The sequence below is a fragment of the Periophthalmus magnuspinnatus genome, chromosome 23, assembly GCF_009829125.3.
Source record: "Periophthalmus magnuspinnatus isolate fPerMag1 chromosome 23, fPerMag1.2.pri, whole genome shotgun sequence".
In the NCBI taxonomy this organism is placed as follows: Eukaryota; Metazoa; Chordata; class Actinopteri; order Gobiiformes; family Gobiidae; genus Periophthalmus; species Periophthalmus magnuspinnatus.
In genome coordinates this window covers 16,373,101-16,394,606 of record NC_047148.1, presented here as the reverse complement: position 1 = coordinate 16,394,606, position 21,506 = coordinate 16,373,101, and the positions used below count along the sequence as shown (strand labels likewise).

At 36.0% G+C, this 21,506-nt stretch overlaps 3 protein-coding genes across 4 annotated transcripts; all 3 read left to right on the top strand.

Moving 5' to 3' along the window:
• Window positions 1–1,339: 1,339 nt before the first annotated feature.
• ppp6c (protein phosphatase 6, catalytic subunit) lies at window positions 1,340–3,849 on the top strand. The gene is made up of 7 exons (XM_033989766.2): window positions 1,340–1,506; window positions 1,910–2,005; window positions 2,077–2,142; window positions 2,578–2,719; window positions 2,798–2,877; window positions 3,097–3,306; window positions 3,384–3,849. Exons 1-7 carry the CDS (start codon window positions 1,432–1,434, stop codon window positions 3,630–3,632), a joined length of 918 nt encoding a protein of 305 aa, XP_033845657.1. The 5' UTR covers window positions 1,340–1,431; the 3' UTR covers window positions 3,633–3,849.
• A 475-nt stretch (window positions 3,850–4,324) lies between these two features.
• Window positions 4,325–13,323, top strand: scai (suppressor of cancer cell invasion). Of its 2 annotated transcripts, none has more exons than XM_033990217.2 (17): window positions 4,325–4,619; window positions 5,765–5,886; window positions 6,479–6,574; window positions 6,673–6,759; window positions 6,839–6,937; window positions 7,006–7,102; window positions 7,539–7,637; window positions 7,724–7,876; window positions 8,325–8,426; window positions 8,546–8,647; window positions 9,121–9,199; window positions 9,263–9,362; window positions 9,476–9,557; window positions 9,661–9,733; window positions 9,805–9,978; window positions 10,169–10,269; window positions 10,419–13,323. In XM_033990217.2, exons 2-17 carry the CDS (start codon window positions 5,780–5,782, stop codon window positions 10,563–10,565), a joined length of 1,698 nt encoding a protein of 565 aa, XP_033846108.1. In that variant the 5' UTR covers window positions 4,325–4,619; window positions 5,765–5,779; the 3' UTR covers window positions 10,566–13,323. The 2 variants fall into 2 exon arrangements, with proteins under 2 accessions (XP_033846108.1, XP_055087678.1); XM_055231703.1 differs by having other exon boundaries at window positions 4,346–4,580; window positions 10,419–13,289.
• An 837-nt stretch (window positions 13,324–14,160) lies between these two features.
• odf2a (outer dense fiber of sperm tails 2a) lies at window positions 14,161–21,291 on the top strand. The gene is made up of 19 exons (XM_055231530.1): window positions 14,161–14,196; window positions 14,420–14,536; window positions 14,659–14,772; window positions 14,838–15,017; window positions 15,325–15,506; window positions 15,583–15,718; window positions 15,975–16,088; window positions 16,310–16,381; window positions 16,445–16,516; window positions 16,596–16,712; window positions 16,820–17,005; window positions 17,111–17,220; window positions 17,296–17,431; window positions 17,565–17,675; window positions 17,753–18,016; window positions 18,705–18,805; window positions 18,948–19,110; window positions 20,901–21,026; window positions 21,106–21,291. The coding sequence occupies exons 2-19, from the start codon at window positions 14,432–14,434 to the stop codon at window positions 21,271–21,273; spliced, it is 2,457 nt and encodes an 818-aa protein (XP_055087505.1). The 5' UTR covers window positions 14,161–14,196; window positions 14,420–14,431; the 3' UTR covers window positions 21,274–21,291.
• The last annotated feature ends 215 nt before the right edge of the window (window positions 21,292–21,506 follow it).

Here is a 21,506-nt window from a genome sequence, read left to right as displayed (position 1 = left end):
TTAACCCTATAGGTCCACAGTGTTTCACCAGGTTAGGACACACCAACACCATGATGTCCAAACTTAATCATAAATGGCTGGTATTTTATATGGCCACTATGTATCTTCAATTTTGGAATATCTTTATAAACCAAAGTCATTTTAAAGACTTTAGTTCCATTAGGCCTGTAAGTCACGTGACATTTTGGTGTGGTACATGAAACTATAAGGACATTAACTTAAGTATTGCCTAAATGTATTTGATTCCATAGGCCTATATCAGAAGGTTTATTGCCTTGATGGTTTAGTGTCATCCTAAGCTGCTATTTGAAGAAATATACAACACAGCTAAAATTGGTGATCTGTTCTCTATTCTCACATGAGATGGTAGTACTCAATATATCAGAAGGGGTGCAAGAGGGGTAAGCCTATTCAAATGTAACATGTTTTTCCTGGCAAGTCCAGAATGAGTTTTAAAGTGTCTGCTCAAAAGTATAAAAGGAACATTTTTTTCTATGCTTTTGGAAAATCCTATTGATTTCCATAAATTTCAAAAAGAATAAAGAGAACAAAGTATTCCAGCAGGGGGACAAAGTTTGAAGCTGTCATATTTGGGATTAGACGGCTGGTGGGATTACTATAAAATGGAAAACGTGAAAAGATGCATGTTTGTGATTTTTATAGGTGACAGAGAGTCCACAAATTTGCAGCAGATATATGAAATCCAGCACACACCAAAGATGATGTAGGGACAGTTTGTGAGCTTGTTTTCCCAGACACCCTGCAAAGCACACACACAGGAGTAGTTCAGTATAGAGAACACAGACTGATTTAACCAGATATGGCAAATCTAACACTGCATTAATGGACAATATATAAATAATTATAATATAGGTAAACAGTTTGGTTTTTGTCTGTCACCCCCTATTAGTTACTCTGCAGTCTAGGTTTTGTATCCTTATAATTTTCTTTTGTTTGTGTCTTTTCTTTATAATGTGTCTGCTCTTGTAATGGGATTTTTATTTTGGTAGATTAGCACCTCTAAACTTTTAATCAACAAGCCTGTAAAATAAAAAGTTTTCTCTATTAAATAATGAGAAAAAAAAAAAAAAAAAAAAAAGTACTTCAAATAACTACTAAAGCAACTACTTAAGCTAGTCCTTTTTTTTTTTTTTTTTTTTTTTTTTGTACCAATAAAATATTAGTTGTTTTCATAATTTTTTATTGCTATACTTTTTGTTTACTATAAAATTAACTTTGATGAACATTGATAATATGTGGGATTCAATAAAGTAATGTTTTATTCTTTAGGTAAATACAGGATGTGTAATTGTTGATGTCACTTGACTTGGTCCACAGTGAAACATGAAGTAATGGAAGAGGAAGAAGAGAGGCGCTCGTGAGCAAACTGCTAGCCACATTAGCATTAGCCTATACTGTAGCCTTTCCATAATGGCGCCTCTGGATCTAGATAAATATGTCGAAATAGCAAGACACTGCAAATACCTACCAGAAAATGATCTGAAGGTGGGTTTACTGTTTATTAATACACACTACGACTGGCACTAACATTACATTTCTCAATCCCACTTCTGTTTATGATGGTGCGTTTTTAGTTAGCCTAAGTAGCATGACCGACTACATGCTAGCAAAAGTGGGAGAACCGTGTATTATTTTTTTGCTTTCTTTAATCAAATAATGTTTGACTCAAATTGTTCAAACTGCTGGTTTTGTTATTTTAGTAATAGTAAAATCATGTATAAAATGTGGAAATATGATAAAAAATCGTACGTTATTTCACGTTTGTTGCTAATTTGCATCATCATTCAGACTATTTGGAAAAAACATACAAAATTTCACTAGACAGACCTCAAGTTAGGAAGGCCTTGTAAAACGATTGCACGTTTAATAAGTGGCATTTCTTTTGCAGAGATTATGCGATTATGTGTGTGATCTACTGTTGGAAGAATCAAATGTACAGCCAGTTTCTACACCGGTTACAGTCTGTGGAGACATCCATGGACAGGTAACGTTTACTTTAACATGAACCAAATTTTGCATAATGTGCAGATAATAATGTTGTATTTGTTCCTTTAGTTTTATGACCTTTGTGAGCTCTTCAGAACCGGAGGGCAGGTTCCAGACACAAACTACATTTTTATGGTAATTTATTTCATCTACCACATAGACAGATACACTTTTTTTTAACAGTTTGCAGTTAGTTTTCTGCAGCTTTTTTTTTTTTTTTTAAACATAAACACTGATCATAATTATCTTTTGCGGGGGGATATATTTACAGAAGTACACAAAACATCTTTGCTTTTAGAGTATCCTGTTAATGGGAAGATATTTTAGCAATCTAGTGAAAATATGCTAAAATTGGTTTTAGGAAGGGTGTGTCAGACAAATGCAAAATAACTGTAATTATAATTAAGTTATTGGCTTTTTTTTTTTTGTTTCAATTAACATTTTGCAGCTTTGTGATTTATTTTATTAGACTCTATATATGATATTCAAATTGTGCATATATTCAAAACATCTTTCACTGTAATATTGCCCACTTGTAATTAAATTAATGTTGTTGTTTTTTTCTTCTAGGGGGATTTTGTAGACAGAGGATATTACAGCTTGGAAACATTTACACATCTTCTTGCTTTAAAAGCAAAGTGGCCTGATCGCATCACTTTACTTCGGGGAAATCATGAAAGCAGACAAATAACACAAGTGTATGGGTTTTATGGTAGGAAATGGTATAATTTAACAGTTGTACTATATGGTTACATCAATGTTTCATTGCATTTTCATTATGACTTTTCAGATGAGTGCCAAACAAAATATGGCAATGCCAATGCCTGGCGATATTGTACCAAAGTTTTTGACATGCTAACTGTTGCAGCTGTAAGTATTTCTTTCATTTAAGTGCCATGTGTAATACAGAGATATGATATGAGTAGGTGGTATTTAAAGTTGTGGCCCAGATTGTCATTAAGTAATGTGAAGAGCGCAGTTTATATTTTGATCATTATTTGACTTTGTTTTAAGATGAAACAAGGGGCAAGTTAAATTGAGGTGACTTATGGGCATGAGCATGTTTTAATCTTTTTTTGTTCTGTTTAGTTGATAGATGAGCAGGTCCTGTGTGTTCATGGTGGGCTTTCACCTGACATTAAAACTTTGGACCAAATTCGTACAATAGAACGCAACCAAGAGATTCCACACAAAGGCGCCTTCTGTGATCTTGTATGGTCAGATCCTGAAGATGTAGACACCTGGGCTATCAGTCCACGAGGTGCAGGGTGGCTGTTTGGCTCCAAAGTCACAAATGAGGTATTTTTATGCCATGTTGATTGTAGAGCAAATTGCTATCACTTACTAAACAAAGTGTTATTTTTATTTTTTCTTAGTTTGTGCACATCAACAACTTAAAGCTCATCTGCCGGGCACATCAGCTGGTTCATGAAGGGTACAAGTTCATGTTCGATGAAAAATTGGTGACGGTGTGGTCGGCACCAAACTACTGCTACCGCTGTGGGAACATTGCTTCGATTATGGTTTTTAAAGATGTAAATAGACGAGAGCCGAAGCTGTTCCGGGCTGTCCCTGACTCTGAAAGGGTTATACCGCCTCGAACCACTACACCTTACTTCCTTTAATTAACGCATCCTCTGTTGTCTTGAAATTTATTTATATGCAACAGATTTTACTAAATATAACTGTTTTCAGGTTAAAGTATCTTGATGGCTGTTTTTGCTCCTTAAATTCATTTTAATTAAAGTATGTCTAATTATGTCACACATTGTGTCGTAAAGATGCATTTTAACATTTTGATCCAAATTATACCTCTTTAAATAAAATCTTTATATATTTCTAGCTTAGTGTGGTATATATGGAACACGATTTTGTTGCTGACCACAACTTAGGGAGAACTTTCTCCAGGTATGAGTTTTGTGGAGGTCTTTTACGCCCAGTAGTGAGTTTACATTGAGAATATTTCAAATGAATGGTTAACTAAAAAGTACTGGAAATTATGTGCATTTGATTTGTTTCTGCTCCTTCAGTCACGTGGCTTAATGCAGAGGTTCAAAAACGTGCATTTTTAAAGTATTCCGAACATAGTGACAGAAATTGTTCCAGCTCAGTGTGCCTAATTTTAATGCAATACTATTACACTGAACAGTGCCGGTAAATGCCTGCATACCTCATTTCATTTGTTATGTGTATTGCGGATAATGTGTTTCTGTTTTGTAATCTTAATAAACACATAAATGGTGAAAGTCGTCGTATCTTAAAATCATAGCAAATCATACACTTCTGGGTTTTATTGTGAAATCTCTGACCCGGAAATAGCTAGCTTGCACGGGTGGAATAGAGCCACCTGTCTAATCACCTCAGCCTCCTTGATTGCCACACAGTCTGTCATCCCGTCCTACGGAGCTGCGGCCGTGTGCAGACAGCAGTGGTCCTGTGCAGGCTGAGGGACGATGTGCGCTTTACGCTGGTCCAGGGTCAAACGCGCTCTCTGAGATGCCCGCAAAGCCGCCTTTCACCGAACGAAAGCGAGCCTGTGGTGGCTTTTGCTCTGATCTGTGAGCATCTCCGAGGTACTCATCCTTTTACATTTTGGATTTTCTGCTGCTGAGGTAAGACATGTGACTGACTCAAGCTGACATTAATATTGCTGCTTAAGCCAAGCTCTGTGACCTTTTTTCCAGCACAGCACAGAAAAGGAGCAATGTACGAGTGAGCAATAAGTGAAGGTTACAATTTAGTCACTGAGGAAATCTAACTATGGATGCTGGCTTTGAATCATCAGGAACAGGGAAAATTCTGTACAGTTGTCGTTATTCATGCTCCTCTGTTTGTGTCAAAAAAAATATCAAATGCGGCAATCATTGAAGAAATATTTTTTCTATAAAAATTGAAGCTTGAATTATTTTATAAGGCATATCATATTTCATACCAAGCAGCTGTGTGTCTAGTTGCTTCATTCCTGCACATTGGCTTCAGTGTGTGCAGTAAATCTTTGTTATATAGATATTATAGACACTATGTATTTATTGTGCTGTGCCTTTTTACAGATTCACAGTATTTCTAATACATTTGACTTCTTATAATATGTATAATTGTGACCTGATGTGTATAGCTCCGACCTGATTGCACATCCACGAGCTTTGGTTGCAGCCTTTGCGAACATGAATCTGGGACATCCCAGGTCACCCTAAAAAGATGGCCATGTGATGCATTTTCTCCATAGTTTCGCACGTCTGTTCATATTAATGTAGGGCAATTGTAATACAGCAATCAGCGGCTGTTAACCCGTTCTTTACCCTTTTAAAATGTGCTCTTGGATTGAACTTCTCACTGTACAACAGTATGCTATTTAATGAGAAAAGTTTAAATAGTCTCTGTCAAAAATTTGTCACAACATATTTTTCCCCAGTTAATCTTTTGACAGAGGATTTATGTGTTAGTTTTTTTTATTGTTTGACCATTTGATGAAGTGTTTAAAATTTTAGGATTACACTCCTAGATATATTTTTGATTTCAAAAATTGGTCAAACATTTAAAATGATTAATATATGTTTTCCTCAATTCTTCTATATTTCCTCAATAAATAGTGCTACAGTGTTATAGCATAGTATATGTTATATACTGTACTTTGTTGGGTGCATGTCCAGCTTGAATAGATTTATTACCTTCACATACAAATGTTTATCCTTTTTGTATTTACTATACTATAAATAAATTTACAAATCATTTTTTACTATGTATTTATTTGAACCAGGTTAAGAAGACTGTCATGACTGGAGCTGAGACTGATGATGATATTCCCTTAGGGGAACGAAAAACTGTCACTGATTTCTGCTATCTCCTGGACAAATCCAAACAACTCTTCAATGGCTTGAGGTCAAATTTCTATGTATTTCCAGCTCTTATTACTTGTGCGTCACTGGCCCCTTTATACTGATGGGCTTTTTGTACTTGGCTTTTTATAAATTAGTTTAATCGTTTCCATTAATAGCACCGGCTTAAATCGTTTATAACTTTAGTAGTTCTAAAACATTTACATAATTTTAAGACATTATTTTACAACAATATCTGTGAAATATGATTCACAAAGCCCATTTATTGGTAAGAAGTCACAGAGTAAATGTGGAAAAGGATGAAAGGCGGTCTATTTAAAGTCTAAAGACTGACAGGGTTCTAGTAGTGTGACGTAAATGTTCTGTGCATTGCTTTGGTTTACCAAAACACCAAATTAAAGCACAAATAACTTGGTCAAACATTTGAAATGTCAATTGTTTTTGTAATTAAGAATAAATACAGTGTTACAGTGGTTACCACTAAGAGTATATTTGATTTGGACGTGTTTACCCTGTATCTGGGGACACAGCTCATGTTTATGAAATTGTAAATCTAAATCTTACATACTGTCCCTTTCATAAAATAAACTGTCTCTGTGTTGTGAATAATAATCTTTCACCTTCTTCTTGTGCAGAGACCTTCCTCAGTATGGACACAAGCAGTGGCAGTCGTACTTTGGGCGGACCTTTGATGTCTATACAAAGTTGTGGAAATTTCAGCAACAGCATAGGTAAAATAAAAAATATATATATATATATATATATATATATATATATAATATAATTGTGTTTAATTTGACTTCCTCTAATATTATGTATTAACTGACAGACAGGTTTTGGACACGCGTTATGGGTTAAAAAGATGGCAAATTGGAGAAGTTGCATCTAAAATAGGGCAGCTGTACTACCACTATTAGTAAGTTGTATTAATGTCACGTAATTTCAGTACATTTTCAAAAATGTAAAAGCTCAATTTGTTTTCTTGTTACCGATAGCCTTCGTACCTCAGAAACAAGTTACCTGAATGAGGCCTTTTCATTTTACTCAGCCATACGACAGCGGTCCTACTATTATCAAGTAAACAAAGAGGGCAGGTATGCAACAATTTCTTGTTTGGAACTCATGATTCAAGTTTTAAACACATTCTCTCTTTTTTTTCCAGGCCAGAATTGGTAGTGAAAAAGCTGCGTTACTACGCCCGTTACATTGTTGTGTGTTTATTGCTGAACAAAATGGACCTCGTGAAAATTTTGGTGAAGGTAAGGAGTATTTACATAAACCCTTTGCCATGTTCTACATATGCAGTTGAAAAGATTTAAAACCAGCTTAAACTCACAGTCACCCAAACAATGTATTTAACAATGCATTAAATTATTTGCAAAGCCAGACATAACTGTGCATTAAGTTTGAAAGGGTTGTTAATGTTACGTTTGTTTAATAAAGCTAAACATTATTTGGGGAAAATATCAAAAACTGCCTATATCGTCAATATGTTTTATATCTCAGCTCTGCTTCCCGCAATTTCTTTATCTTCACATACTGCCACTTAGCATGCATAAAACTATGATCAGTAGTATAATATCTTGTAATTGAGCTGATGACATAAGTCTCAGCCAAATTCTGCCCTTGTAACACAAAAGAGGCCTGACTAGTCAAACTACTGAATTAATGAGTGAGTCTATTGCTCACCTGCAGGAACTATCTGATGAAATTGAGGATTACACGCAACGGTTCAATACAGAGGATCAACTCGAGTGGAACTTGGTGCTACAAGAAGTTGCCGCTTTTATAGAGGTATATGATGTTGAGTTTTCTGAAAAGAAATTTGAAACAAAGATCCAACACTTATTGAATCCTATCATGTTTTTCTCTCCCAATAGGCTGACCCAGTTGTGATACTGAATGACAACAATTCTGTTATTGTCACCAGCAATCGACTGCAAGAAGGAGGGGTGCCACCCCTAGAACAAGGCATGGTGGTTGGGCAGCTCGTCCTGGCCGATGCACTAATCATCGGCAACTGTAACAATCAGGTTTTAACACACTAATAGCATTTCAATAATTCATAACCTTAAGATCAATGGCTCTTCTATTTGTGATTTATCTTTTTGAGAACTTTAAGCCAATTTTAGCATTATCCGTTGTTTTCCAGTATGTAGTGCATGATTGATCTGCTTACTGCCTTAGCCTGGCCTGCTAGCCCCCTTAACTTTTGAGAAAGCAAGAGCATTCAGCTCATAGTGAGTTTGAGGTAGAAATGCGCTGATCCAGCTTTGTTGTGTTGTATTTGTAAAACTAATATCAATTCACTGTACGTGCAGTTGTACCATAATAATATTTTTTTGGAGTGTACTGTGGGCTTTATGTCTCTGTACATTTCAACTAACATTTCAATTAAAGGGTAACCTAAACTAAAATACTAGAGTTAGTATGGCTTTCCTTTTTCTGTTTTGATAAGTTGTTCCTATTTGTCTGTTCTAGGTCAAATTTAGTGAGTTAACCATCGATATGTTTCGGATGCTTCAAGCTTTGGAAAGGGAGCCTGTAAATTTAGCAACGCAAACCTCAAAACAGGGAACACTGGTAAGTGAAGGAAATCAAATACATGATGATATTTTTTAAAACATATATTAATTAAATTAATATGACATTTTAGATTTGTAAAGGTACCTAGCTGACCTTTCATTATTTACATTTCACAGGAGCCGATTGAAAAACCTGCAAAAAGAGAGAACCCTCATAAATATCTTCTGTACAAACCAACATTTAGCCAGCTGTTTACTTTCCTGTCTGCTTCTTTTAAGGTTTGTTTCATTTATGCATTCATACTACAGTTGAAACCAGAAGTTTACATGTGTGAGCAAGGCGCCCTACAAACCTGGCTCAGTTACACCAGTTCTATCAGGAGGGATGGGCAAAAATTCCCACTATTGTGAGAAACTTGTGGAAGGAAATCCAAAACCTTTGACTCAAGTCATAAAATTTAAAGGCAATACTAATGAAATGTATGTAAACATCTGACGTTGATAAAAGTAATGAAAAATTGTCTTTAAAAATCCTTCTCTCATTATTCTGGCATTTAGCAAATAGAAAATAGAAATTGATAATCCTAATTGACCTAAAACTGAAAATGTTTAGTCTGATTATATATTAGACATTGGGGGGAAAAAAGGTTATGTGTCTTTTTATATAGTGTATGTAAACTTCTCCTTTCAACTGTAAATGTATAATCCTCAACATCTAATAAAACTGTAGTTGGCTTTTTCTTTTTCTCAAGGAGTTGCCTGCAAACAGTGTTCTGCTGATTTATCTTTCTGCCACTGGAGTCTTCCCTGCTGGTCATTCCGTTTATGAAGGTAAAGCACTGAAATCACATGCTGTTGTTTTTTATTGGTTATAACACACCCTTTTGCCATTAGGACCTTTTGATTTTGGAGGAGTTCTCACAAACACGAATCGAGATGTGGTCAATGGAGAGACAATGCAAAAAAGAAATCAAGCTCAAAAAGAAATGCACTGGTGGGTAAAATCATATTAATTTATGCTTAAAAACTACACATTTTGAAAAAAAGTGAATTGTTTTTTACTTGTAGCCAGTCAGAGCTAATTATTGGCTATATGTGTATTTCCAGTCTTCATCCGGGAGACTTGTTTCCTTTTACTCGTAAGCCTCTTTTTGTCATTGTTGATTCTTCCAACAGTGCAGCCTACAAGGTGAGCAAATCATTGTAGTATAATCATGTGTAAAATCATAATCATGTGTAAAATCATAATCATACGTAAAATAATAATTATTTTATTTTTTTACCTTCATAAGAATTTCACAAATATGTTTGGCCAACCATTGGTGTGCCTGTTATCACCTACTGTGTATCCTAAAAGTGTCCAAGGTAACAATAGTTTGATAATTATGTGCACATGTCAGTATCTCTTTTAACCCTCTGATTTTGCCTGTCTCTAGATCAGTCTCAGCGTGGGAGTCTGTTCACACTGTTCCTCTACAGCCCACTTCTGGCCTTCTCCTCAGTGTGTGGCCTGAACAGTGTGCGCCAAGAGCTGTGGGAGCGGGCGCAAGAATTCCTCTGTAAGGTGTATCGTGACATTGGACAGCTGATCACCCGATCAAGATCTATAGGTACTATCCTTCTCTCTTTACCCTTTATATGATCTTGTCCTGCTCTTTAAATTTTTTTGGGGGAAAATTGTATAAACAAAAAGGTCCAGTTGGAAATATTCACAACAAATGTAGATATTATTTCCATTCTCTTACAGAAACAATTATATTAACCTGACATTTTGGGTAATTTTACATTTACATTTTACAGATCAAGCCTTTTTGCAGTTCTTTGGTGATGAGTTCCTTCGACTGCTTCTTATCCGCTTTGTGTTTTGCTCAGCCGCATTGAGACTACATAAACTCTTCCGGGTAAGAATGAGCCTATAACTTTGTTGTTCACTGAGTCTTGTAAATATAAGACCTGATAGCCCTTGTAGTTTTTCACAGTTTTGTGTTCTCCCTACTCTAAACTGCTTAAAAAATAATAATGTTCCATGATGTTGTTTCATGTTTTTCAGGAGTGTAGGAGCTTCCCAGAATCCTACCCAGAGCTGCCTAGACAGGAGACAGTGGAGAGCAGCCTACTACAGAAGCATATAATAGAGCTGGCTACAATGCTGGAAGTGCAAAACTTATTTTGGGATGATGGTTTAGAAACCTACTAATGTTGGGCTGTCATATAAAACATTGACACACTAATTCAGAGCCCAGGTGTGTTTTACACTATTCCACTTTGTCTTTAAAGTAAGTACCGTGCCACATTCAACCCATAGATGAGTCAGAAAGTTCAGTGTAAATTTTCCCATTTTGATATCACTTGCTTTAGCAGTACAGGCTAAATAAAAGTTCCAATATTGTTCAAATGAAGGATAACAGCAGCTTGTCATTGGATTTATGTTTGATAGAAAATAACAGTTATATTTAATGTTTTCTGAGATATAAAGATGATGAGCTTTACACATTAGTGCAAAGGCAAGTTTCTGTGGTGCTATCATAACTAAAATCACATAAGGTTAACATCTACCTATTTGTAATAGGTAAAAAAAAAAACATTATATGTTTGCATCTGCCAACCAGTGCTTGCTGTAAAACAGCTTAAATGTAGCAGACTAAGATGCATGAGGTTTAACCTGTGTGGTATGTTGCTTGTTGCTGCACATTTCATCGATGTATTCATTTCACAATGTCAGTTAATACTTCTACTTGAAAAAAATCTGAATAGTTTTTATGTCACTGTGGTGTATATTTGCATGCCAGATTTATTTGTTAATACCATTCTTGTAGGGCCCAAAAGGCAGGTACACAAGGGTAATGACCTGTTAAAAGAAACACAGACAGGAAAAGCACATAATATTTGAGAGGTTGCATGGACTGACATTAAATTTACTAATTAGGACTTATAGTATTTTGACGTAGATGATTTACTCCATTGGTATGTTGTTCTCATATCACCTGATGGCTGCAAATTAGAGAGGCTGGCCTGTTTTGGGATCTTTAATCCTGCTTTCTCTCAACTGACAGTGTAGTCTAAACATGACTGAGGCATTATTGTAATCAGTAATGCAGTATATCAGGCACGTTATGTTTCCTCTGACAGCCTTCTGTTACACAATGTCAAGCTGCTGAAAACAAGTCGAGGGAAGTACAGTTGCTGTCAACTGAGTATAAATGCATTTTAGCTGTATCAGGTAACTATTGAACAATTACAAGATACTATCACATTTTTATGACAAATACCTGAAAATGTGACAAGGCTGACATTTATTTATATTTATGTGGGAGTAGACTACTAACTTTGTTATCTAAAGTTAGACAAAGCACAATCTTTCCATTTACTATTTAATTTTTCTCTGTAGATATGAATAGCGGTCCAGCATCTTCCGAAGTGCTTTACTGTTACTTTACATTTTTGCGGACCTAAAGTTTTAAATGTCTGTGTAATCCCTCAATCGTCCAGGTATAATCCATAGTAAAAGCAAATGTCAATTCTGTCAATGGGGCAAAAGGTTTTTTGAGTGAAGATGTTTTGCAGCTCATCCAAGTCGCTTGGCATCAACTCCTCCCTTCAGATACAAGGCAGTGTCCTTCAGCAATCTGACCGGAATTGAAGAAGCAGCCTGGATGAGCAGTGAAACGTCTTCACTCAAGAACTTTTGTCCCGTTGACAGAACTGAAGTTTTCTTTTACTAGGTTTTAAATGTATTATGTCTACTCAATGGAAGAGACACTTTATGAGAACAAAAGGTCATATATTTAGCCATGTGTTCAAATCTCAAATCATTGGTAGTCAAGGAGTGAAAAATGTGCTGCTTACCAAATGTGTTAAATAGATTAAATGAAGCGAAAGACAACTTACACAAAATTAATATTGTAGACTCTTTGGGTTAAAATGGCACTGCTAGTCTCAATTCCTTTCATTGTGATAACTCAACATATGTTAGTGAGACCAAATTGTTTGCTACAGTAATTATGTTTCCTATATTGGAACGATCCAGGGGGACAGCCTTTTGGGAGGCTGGCATTGGCTGACACTGTAATGTTGAACCAGCTGATCATTAACTGCCTGTTGACCAAACCAATGCAGTTTGAGGATGTAGCAAAGTCTCAAGGACCTGATAATTGAACACTGTTACAGTGTTTACAATATTAATTGATTTATTTGATTATATGTGCAGATGATGTTAAGTGATGTAATGACAGGGATATTGTTTGTCTTGTATTCAGTGTAAGGAAAAAAATGAATGAGCAACCCAATTGTTTGTGGCCAGTTTGATATTGGCCTTTTAAAAATGTTACATTCCAGCTCTTCAAGGACTTAAAGAGAGACAGTAGACTGTATCTACTGTCTCTCGCTTTTCTCCATTTTCTGTCTGGAACACTGAGCCTTTTTTCTATTTTAATGTAAATATCAATGTTCATTGTTTGTTTGCTAGCAAGTTGGATTACCGCAGCCTTGCACTTTAATATGACATTTTTTGGTTTTGGTTGTGTTTGTACTGCCTGGGTAAAACAGTGAAAAAAAAAAACAATTGTGTATTGGCATACTTTACACCACATAACTGTTTATTCATTATGTTTGCCTCCTCAACTGCGTATATTCAAAAACCAACTGTAGCAATAACATGTATTGTGAGTCTGTTTTTAAGCATTTATTGATAAGTAAACATGGAATTACTTTTTGTACAGGAGGCGTAAATATTAAGTAAACTCCTGCATGAAAAAGTATAGGCCTACAGTTTTGCTTTAAGTTTTAATCTGATACATTATACAAGTGCAATCAGTTACTAAAGACCATGCTTTCCACATCTGTCCTTTGTGTGTGTGTTGAAAATGTTTAAAGATTTTAATGTCCAACATTTTGCATCTACTAAATATCAGTTGTTTAATGTATAAATGTGTATTTTTTTATTCCATGAAGCATTCAAAAAAAAAAAAAAAAGAAAAAGAAAAAAACCCCAAAAACTCAGCAGGTACCTTTGTGAGTTTGTTTGGCAGTATCGTATTACAAACCAAGAATTACTTTGAACCCTAACATACCAATCATTACCATAAAACAAGTGAACAAAAAGGTCAACACCTTATTCTCAATTCCATTCACAGATTTGTGTCCTGTAAAGTAATTTAAACAGAAATTTATGGGTGAATGCATTCATTCATGTATCATTCCAGTTGGTTTTCCTTAAAATACGAGACTAAAATTTCCCCTGTGTTAAAAGTGTAATCAGATGTAAAATCTGCCGAGATTTTCTTTAGTAAATATAAGGAGGAGTTAAGCTGTTGTTGGAGATGTAGACAAACAACCCCAAACAATAAGACACAAAAGTCTTAGTTTTTGAGGGGTTCGGTGTACAAATTTAACTTGATTTTTCACCGAATGACTTTCACAAAAGATATGTGGGTTATAGATTTCCAAAGATGTTTCACATGCCCTGAATTTTGATTGACAAAATTAAATAAACGAGGAAAAGTTCAAATCAACGTCGGAATTTTAAAACGTCAATAATCATTATGATCATTTTGGAGACGGTGCATGCGATTATGTATACATGTATTTACTTATATATTTATTTAATTATTTATATGTTTACAGGTAGTGTAGCCGAGGTTGTCATGGGTACGTTGCTACGTGACATAGAATTACGGTGACTGTCCAATCACGATTGAGTATGTTACGGGGGGTTTAAAACTGGCCTATGAAGAGCGTTTTAACTAAGCCAAATAAGTACAGTCCAGAAACAACACATCCTTCGTGCCGCTTTGACTTGTGTAGTTTGCGGAGTATGTGTATTTTATGGGGTAAGTAATCACTATCTGTTGGATTTCAAACTGTCAAAAACGTTGTGTGATGTATAACACACATAACACGTTAACTAAGCGTTAAAATAGTGTACCTATTTAACAACAGAGTCGGTCAGACTTTGTAATATGTACAGTAGAAGAGCTATGTAGCGTTCTTTTTAAGGTGTTATTGCCCACACAAACAATCAATATATTGTATTTCTGTGTTATTACTTAACAGATCGATGCAAGTATGAAGAACCGGTCAAGTTCTCCTCCGATTCATGTACATGTCAGCGAGACCACTCCAGTGCACGTGCACGTTATGAGTCAGAAAAGTCCAACAAGGACACCTCAGGTAAGGCATTTACAGCAAAACTAACAACATTTTTTGGCAAAAAATAAATAAAAATTTTTGCTGTTCTGACTTTGGGGAATCTGTCAACACATTTGTAAGTTGTGTGTTTGTTTGTTTTAAAGGGGAAGATAAAACAAGAAAAGGGAATTCTTCGGTCCACAGCGCAAGTCAAAACCAGAGTGCCATGGATTCCTCCTGGAGAGACTACTCTCAGAAATGCTTCCATAAAATTTGAGGTCAGGAATACTATATTTATTCCTGACATGTTTTTGTGGTGCTTAAAATTGTATTTGTGAAAAAGGGGCCTACACACTGTCTTGAAATAATTCCACAAAGCACACAAGAACCAGAAGAAGTTCAGTCTGCTTTATGTTTGGCCGACTTGACATCAGATGATGAGGATGAAATTCATAGACGAATCAACAAATATGAACGGAAAGTTGACAGTTTGATGACAGAAGTCAGCTCACTGAAGAATGAGGTTAGTTTATCTGCACTTTATTTGTAAATATGAATTCAAATTAAAAGACTAAGTTTAAATTTGTCAACTGGATGAGCAGAGAAACGTCTTCACTCTTACAACGATTTGTCCAGTTGACAGATTTAAACTTTGTCTTTTGCTATGGATCAGACCTGGACGACTGAGGGATTACACAGACATGCATTCCTTTTTTTTTTTTTTTACATCACAATATGAACGCTTCTTCAATCTTGACTTGCCTTTTTAATGCATGACTGTGGAATACTTTGTAAGTTTTCTGACCATAATATTTTTCATTGATATATAGGTTGAACTGAAAAAGAAAGAGCAGCAGTTGGAACGAGAGTCAGAACAGCTAAGTGTTACGCAGCGAGTTGTTGCTGAGCAGGAGGAAGAATTGGCTGTAGTGACCAAAAAACTACAGCAAGCAGAGCACGATAACACCCGACTACGGCAATCAATGGAAAAGATGTCAGTGGGAATTGTCAGGTAAAAAGACCCTCGCTTGTATTGTAAATGCTCTTCAAACTTTTTTCTGATCTAATGAACTGTTGTTTTCTTGCAGGGAGGGGGATTGTCTGCTCGAAAAAGATGCTTTGCTTACAAAGCTGATTGAAGCTGAAGTGGATAGCAGAGCAGCTTCCAAACAAGTGTCGGCCATCAGTGAATGTGTTTGCAAAATGGATGCAACTAGTGGTGGCGTAAGTATCCAGAATAAAGCTACACTGCATAGAGTGCCTGGACTCAAATACATTTGTATTGTTTTTTAAAACTAACTACTACTTAAAACTGCTGAACTTGCTCCAGCTGTTAAGTTTCTATTTTTGATGTAACTTTTTTTTTTCTTTTTCATGATTTTCATATTGTTTGACTAATCAAATCTACAGAATATTAGATCATAATAAATTTCTATTTGCTGCTGTTAGTAACACCTCCTTTGTCTTTCATTTGTTCCAGAGGCTGTCCTCACATATGGCTCATCATAAAGAGCTACTGCTGCAGAAACTGGAGACATTTGAAGCCACAAATAGAGCACTACGGCAGCTTCTCAGAGAACACCATAATTCCCATGTACTTAAAAGAATGTTTTAATTACCACAATTATTACGTTGTTTAGAATTGCAACAAAAGACTTAAAAGTAGAAGATGTTTACCCTACTTTTAAATCTTTGTCCAGATGAATACTTTTAGAAAACATTTGTTGTTTGTTAAATATTAGAATACACAGTGTTAAAGGTAGATATTTTAATCTAGCTGTATTCATCTCATTTTATTCTTTTTTTTAAAAGAAGGAGTCAACACAACTATCAGAGCAGAAGGAAACATTGCTTAAGAAGCTTTCCTATACAGAAGCAGAAAATGCTGTAAGTTATATCTGAAGAAACTTTTTCTGCCTTTTTTAGTAGTTGATTTTATTCCGTTTACAGAGTCTGGTGGTAAAGCTTGAAGATAAACAAAATCAAATTTATGGCCTGTGTAAAGCTTTAGATAATGAGAAAGTATGTGAATTTTATTTTTTGTACATTTATGTTTTGGTTAACTCTTGATTATATTAATGATCATATAATAACATTTTAGGTAAATGCCAAGAGTGTATCTGATTTTTCTAAAAGTTTAGAGTCCACAAGAGCGCATTTACAAGGTCAGCTGCGCAGCAGAGAAGCAGAGAACAATCGACTTACTGTACAGATAAAGGTGTGTCATCAAACTGAAGCACAATAGCAATTATACTAGATCATTTCACCACAACAATATGAATGCATGCATAGTCTCTTCCAATAATAATCTATGTTTATTAAAAGAACATGGAGCGTTCAGTAAATGAACAAAAGGCAGAGATTGATCATTTGACCCTGCAACTGATGAGGGTAAAACACCAGACGGTTGCAGACAAGGAGGCACTAAAACGAGCTACCAAGGCCCAGAAACAGAGAGCTCAACACTGTGAAGATACTACAGCCCAGCTGCAGCTTCAGCTGCTCGAAATGGTAAGGATTTGATTGCATCTTTGCTTATATGGTTAGGCCTGCCTACATTTCCTCAGTTTAATAATCACATATATTTAATAATTAATATTTAATAATGCATCACAGGAAAATCAAGTCACTGAAGCACTTTCAGCAGCTGAAACCTGGAAAAATTGTCATAAAGAAGATGTAAAAGACAAAACTAAGTTGGAGCTAGAAATTTTATCATTAAACAGGTAAACACATATATGCTATGCACTAATATGCCTTTTGATGTAAAGTTACTGTTTGTAAGTGGTTATGCCTTCCAGTCGTATCATGGAGCTGTCAGAACAGCTCAAAGGTGCTGAGGATAAAGGGCGAGCAGACAGAGATTCTCTGGTAGAACATCTGCACGGACTGACAGCAGAAGGAACAGCTGTAAAACTGGAGAATCAGTCTCTCAAGGTGTGACACCAAAGCCACTCCAGACTAACAAAACCTTTATTTGCCACCTACATTTTCTTCACTTTGCTGTGTCTTTTTATTCCTTGTTGGGTCATGTCTTTATAATATTGATGGAACATGGCTGTGATTCTAGGCTACATTGTCAGCTCTTGAGGAGAAGCTGTCCTTGTCTCAGACAGAGCTACAGCACGTGAAATCTACCATAAAACAGTACGAAAGTTTGATTGGCAGTTACAAGATACAGGTGAGCTTATCAACAAAGATATTCCTCAAGTCTACATTACTGCCAGGCATAGTCAAAGCAACCTCTTTTCTGTTAAGGTTGGTAAAACCCGGGCTGAGGCAGATGAGTATTGTGCTCGTCTAGCTAAAGCTGAGCAGGATGCCTTAACTGTGCGAGAAGTACTGGACCAGGAGATACAGCAGGTGCGCAGGGACCTGCTGGGAAAACTGGCAGAACTCGAACCACTTCCTGAAGCTTTGCGTGAGGCTGAGCTGAAGCTCCAGGAGGCTCAGGAGCGAGAGCGCCACCAGGAAATGTGCAGTAAGGAACTTGAGACAACAATAAATGAACTTCGCTTAAAGGTGAGGCTGTTAGCAGCTGCTATTAAAATAATAGAATTCTAATGCTAATTGATGTGTGTTATTTTTGTATGGTATTGTTAAAATGTGACATCATAGCTTGCTTGGGTCACACTGGTTCTACCATTTTTTCACACACTATTAATTTTGAAAGGCTTTTTATTTTTGTGACTCAAATTATAGTTAAAAAATAACTGAATAATAATTTATGTCTGAAAAGAAGAGAAAATTACTTTGAATTCCATTTGACCCAGAAATGGACAAAGTGCATGATTTTTTAACTGCCTCCAACTGGATAGTGTGTCTTTGCAACCACACACTGATCTGATGCACTGACTCCATTAAATACATTCTATACATCAAACAAGGGTAATTCATACCATTGATTAAAGGAGACCATATAAATATAAAGATAAAACAGGTGAGTTAGTAGTTAAAAGAGGTCCATATACTCCTTCCTTTTAGTGCTGTTGTTTATTGAAGGTGGCACAAAAGAGGACATGGCCCGCTTGGTTGTCAGAGCAAGATGGGAGCAGTCTTACTGGCCATGAAGGCTCTGAGTGGAGTCTGAACAAATCAGAGTGCCCTTTGTAATGCCAGAGTTTGAAAGATGGATCCAAGATTATCTTATTCAGGGGGTATTTAGTGATCTCTCACATCAAATATAAACATGGATTTCTTTATTTTACAGGCAGAGAGTGAGGATAACCAAGCAGAACTTCTAAAGCAGAAAAATAAGATGCTTCTTGAGGAGAACAGGAAGCTCCAGCACAATGTGGAGGTCATGGAAAGGTATGGGATTCTTCAGTTTTATACTTTGCTCAACTTATGTAAACTGATAACTATATTTTGCCTTAGTGTGAACCTTATTTAGTAGTTTGGGTTAGACAAATCTTTTTTTCTGTAATTAGTTTACACTTCTTGTTTATTCAAGAAAACTGGAGGAATTCACAAATCAAAACAGTGAACTCTTGACTGTTGTTGCAAAATGGGAAAACACCCTTCACTGCAATCAGCTACGTTTGGAGGAAAAAAATCAAGAATGTAGCCTACTCAACCAAAAACTGGAGGAGGCTTTGAATGATGCTCAGCAACAGGTGAGCGACTGAGCGACAGCGACTGTGATAAAAGTATTCCCTTCCTGTACAAAAACATGATGTTGCTATTTACTATTATCATTCAATCCTAGAATTCTACAAAGGTCTGCTATAGAAAATTAAAAACATAATTTTAATTTTAGTTTTGCAAAAATGCAAAAAATGTATTCTACAGTTCCAGACAAACATGTTTATACCCTACATAGCAACTTAAAGAAATCATGGCTGTGGTGGTTCTGTTGATTTTAGGTTGGTCCTGATTTAGAAAGTTACATCCTCTCTATAAAAGCCTTAATTCATATTGAAGAAAACCAAAGACAACCAAGAGTTTGTTCTCAAAGTGATCCATTAGAGAAGAAAGGCCTTATTGAGAGCTGAGCAGGAGTCTAATGGAGACAGTGACTGAACTCTTCACAGCCCAAGTGCAGATGGAAGGCAAATATAAAAGGACAAACCGCATTACACTGGTATGGTGTTTCTGAGTGGCCATTTTAATCCAAAACAGAATCTCCCACAATGGTTTAAGGAACAGTTTGCTCGTACCACAGCATATAAACTTAAGTCTGATGAACATTAATGTTCCTACCAGCTCTTGGTTGTTTCAAGTTTTTATAGAGCAGCTGTGCCTTCACAAATCAGAACAGTCACAGGCAAACTTTTAAGTGCAGAACCATCACAACCATATGTAGGGTATGCATACTTTTCTCACTGAAATTGAAATTAATTTTATGACGTTTTGGAAAGAATATACAATGTTTATAAAATATAAAAGAATATTTTTTTCTATAGTATAGTAACCATTTAGCAGGTTAAATGCTACATTGTTAAACCGTTTTAACATAGTAAAAGAAAAATTCAAACCTGTCAGCTGGACAAAAAGTCATTGAAGTGAAAACATTTTACTGCTCATCCAAGCCGCTTTTTCCGTTCTGGTCAGATTACTGGTGGACACTGCCTTATATTTATCTGAATGGAGGAGCTAACTAGACTGATTTAGATTTAGATTCGATTTAGGTCTGAGGATGGGGTTATAAATAGGAGATAGATTATGTTTAAGGCTCCCATTGCTGTTCAAAGACAGATTGTCTTTCCTAAAAAAATTGCCTGTTTAACTCCCCTCTCAAACCATTTCTTTTCTTTGGCTAAGATCTGTACTTCATTATCTTCAAAGGAGTGGTTAGTGGCTTTGAGATGGAGATGTACAGCAGACTGGGGCCCAGAGGAGCTCTCGTGACGGTGTTGGTACATTGTCTTATGAAGTGGATGTTTAGTTTCTCCAATGTAACACTCAATGCAGCCCTCACTACACTGGATGCAGTAGACCACTTTCTTTGTTTGTGGCTCTGGTTTTTGTCTTTTGGGTGAACCAGTTTCTGTCTTAAAGTGTTTGTAGGTTTGAAATAGACAGGAATTTATAGCTACATCCTCAAAACTTTATCTAAAAAAGAAAAACAATAGGGCCACTTAGTGTGCTAATAGGCGTGAGAGCACCCATTAGGGCCCTGAATGATGATGCACATATGACTCAGGTACAGTTCACACTTAGACCTAGCCAACAAATAGAAACAATTGGTGCGTTAGTTTCAGTGTAGTTAGCTCCTTTTTTGAGAGAGATATAAGACAGAGTGCAGCAGTAATTTGACCTGAACTGAAGAAGTGGCTTGAATGAGCAGTGAAACGTCTTCATTCCATCAATGTTTTGTCCACTTGACAGATTTGATCATAATAAAACTGAAACAATTAAAATGTGCATTTTGCATTGTATTTATCATAAGTGGTATTCCTTCTAGGTTTCAGGGATCAAAGATTGTGCTGCTAATAAAGAAAGATCTACGCAGTTAAAAATATTGGAGCTTGAAACACAGCTCAGTAGAACTACCTCTGAAATAAACCAACTGCGGCGCACTAAGGAGGAGGTGAGTCGCAGAGTACATTTGTGTAGATTTGCAATCTTTAGGGAAACTCATGATTTTATCAGACATATCTATTGTACAGGCAGAGCAACGGTACCAAAGTCGACTGCAAGATGTCAAAGACCGCTTAGAGCAATCCGACAGCACCAACAGGAGCCTACAGAACTATGTTCAGTTTCTTAAAGCCTCTTACGCCAATGTGTTTGGAGACACGCCACTCAGCAACGCCTTTTGTACTCCCCCAGTATAACATTAGTCATTTGATTTTCAACAACAAGTCTACTGACTAAAATGTTGTTTTTTTATTTTCAATATTGTAAGTTGACCCTTTTGTAAACAAATGACTTGATGAGTGTTGCAGTGGTTTCATGGGATGAGTCAGTGAAGATGCTGTAGAAGAAATAAACAGCACTAAAGAATATTTTCAGGGGAATATACTGAGGTTGTAGAGCACACAGTAGATAAAAGCATGTTGTATAGCAT

Coding starts and splice junctions, on each gene's coding strand:
- odf2a (XM_055231530.1), top strand. CDS start 14,432: ATGAAGAACCGGTCAAGTTCTCCTCCGATTCATGTACATGTCAGCGAG. Junction 15,018..15,324: donor TCAGCTCACTGAAGAATGAG/GTTAGTTTATCT, acceptor ATTGATATATAG/GTTGAACTGAAAAAGAAAGA. Junction 19,111..20,900: donor TGAATGATGCTCAGCAACAG/GTGAGCGACTGA, acceptor TATTCCTTCTAG/GTTTCAGGGATCAAAGATTG.
- ppp6c (XM_033989766.2), top strand. CDS start 1,432: ATGGCGCCTCTGGATCTAGATAAATATGTCGAAATAGCAAGACACTGC. Junction 2,006..2,076: donor GTGGAGACATCCATGGACAG/GTAACGTTTACT, acceptor TTGTTCCTTTAG/TTTTATGACCTTTGTGAGCT. Junction 2,143..2,577: donor ACACAAACTACATTTTTATG/GTAATTTATTTC, acceptor TTTTTCTTCTAG/GGGGATTTTGTAGACAGAGG.
- scai (XM_033990217.2), top strand. CDS start 5,780: ATGACTGGAGCTGAGACTGATGATGATATTCCCTTAGGGGAACGAAAA. Junction 7,638..7,723: donor AAGTTGCCGCTTTTATAGAG/GTATATGATGTT, acceptor CTCTCCCAATAG/GCTGACCCAGTTGTGATACT. Junction 9,363..9,475: donor GCTCAAAAAGAAATGCACTG/GTGGGTAAAATC, acceptor GTGTATTTCCAG/TCTTCATCCGGGAGACTTGT.